At 64.4% G+C, this 433-nt stretch overlaps 1 protein-coding gene across 1 annotated transcript in view; it reads right to left on the reverse strand.

The window, feature by feature from the left end:
* Positions 1-29: 29 nt before the first annotated feature.
* Positions 30-433, reverse strand: part of LOC104408879 (semaphorin-3D-like) — a gene marked incomplete at its 3' end in the record, with an annotated part of 8,228 nt that continues 7,824 nt past the window's right edge. Inside the window, exon 10 of the mRNA XM_010018612.1 lies at positions 30-174. Coding sequence (XP_010016914.1) covers positions 30-174 — 145 coding nt within the window. The remainder of the gene's footprint in view (positions 175-433) is intronic.

A 433-nucleotide genomic window follows, 5' to 3' on the forward strand; every position in this document is an offset into this window, starting at 1 on the left:
CCCCCCCCCCCCGCTCTCCAGCCCCTTACCGTGCCAGGACGGGGATAGGGGACACGGCCCTTGTATTCTACCCAGCGGTAGTCGAATCCCTCCTTGTGTGCGAAGGGGCCGCTGAAGGCAGCTCTCACGGCAGCCATGGAGTAGACGCAGACGGCAGAGCCGCTGAAGACACCACTGTGGGGAGCGTGGGGCTCTCAGTGTCTCTGCTGTCCACAGGGACACCCCTGAGCCCACCCAACTCCTGTCAGCCCCAGAGTTGTGCATGGAATCCCTTTGGTACAGCCAGTCCAGCCTGGGCAACTGCTGGCCACGCCAACACCAAACCTGGTGCTGGTGAACCAGCAGCAGGGAAAGCAATGACATGGCTGGGGGCCCCTCGCTCTGCCAGCTGGGTGCTGGTCCTGCCCCTCTGCCCCACAGGGCTCCCCATAGA

This window comes from Nestor notabilis, unplaced genomic scaffold (genome assembly GCF_000696875.1).
Source record: "Nestor notabilis isolate BGI_N333 unplaced genomic scaffold, ASM69687v1 scaffold12167, whole genome shotgun sequence".
In the NCBI taxonomy this organism is placed as follows: Eukaryota; Metazoa; Chordata; class Aves; order Psittaciformes; family Psittacidae; genus Nestor; species Nestor notabilis.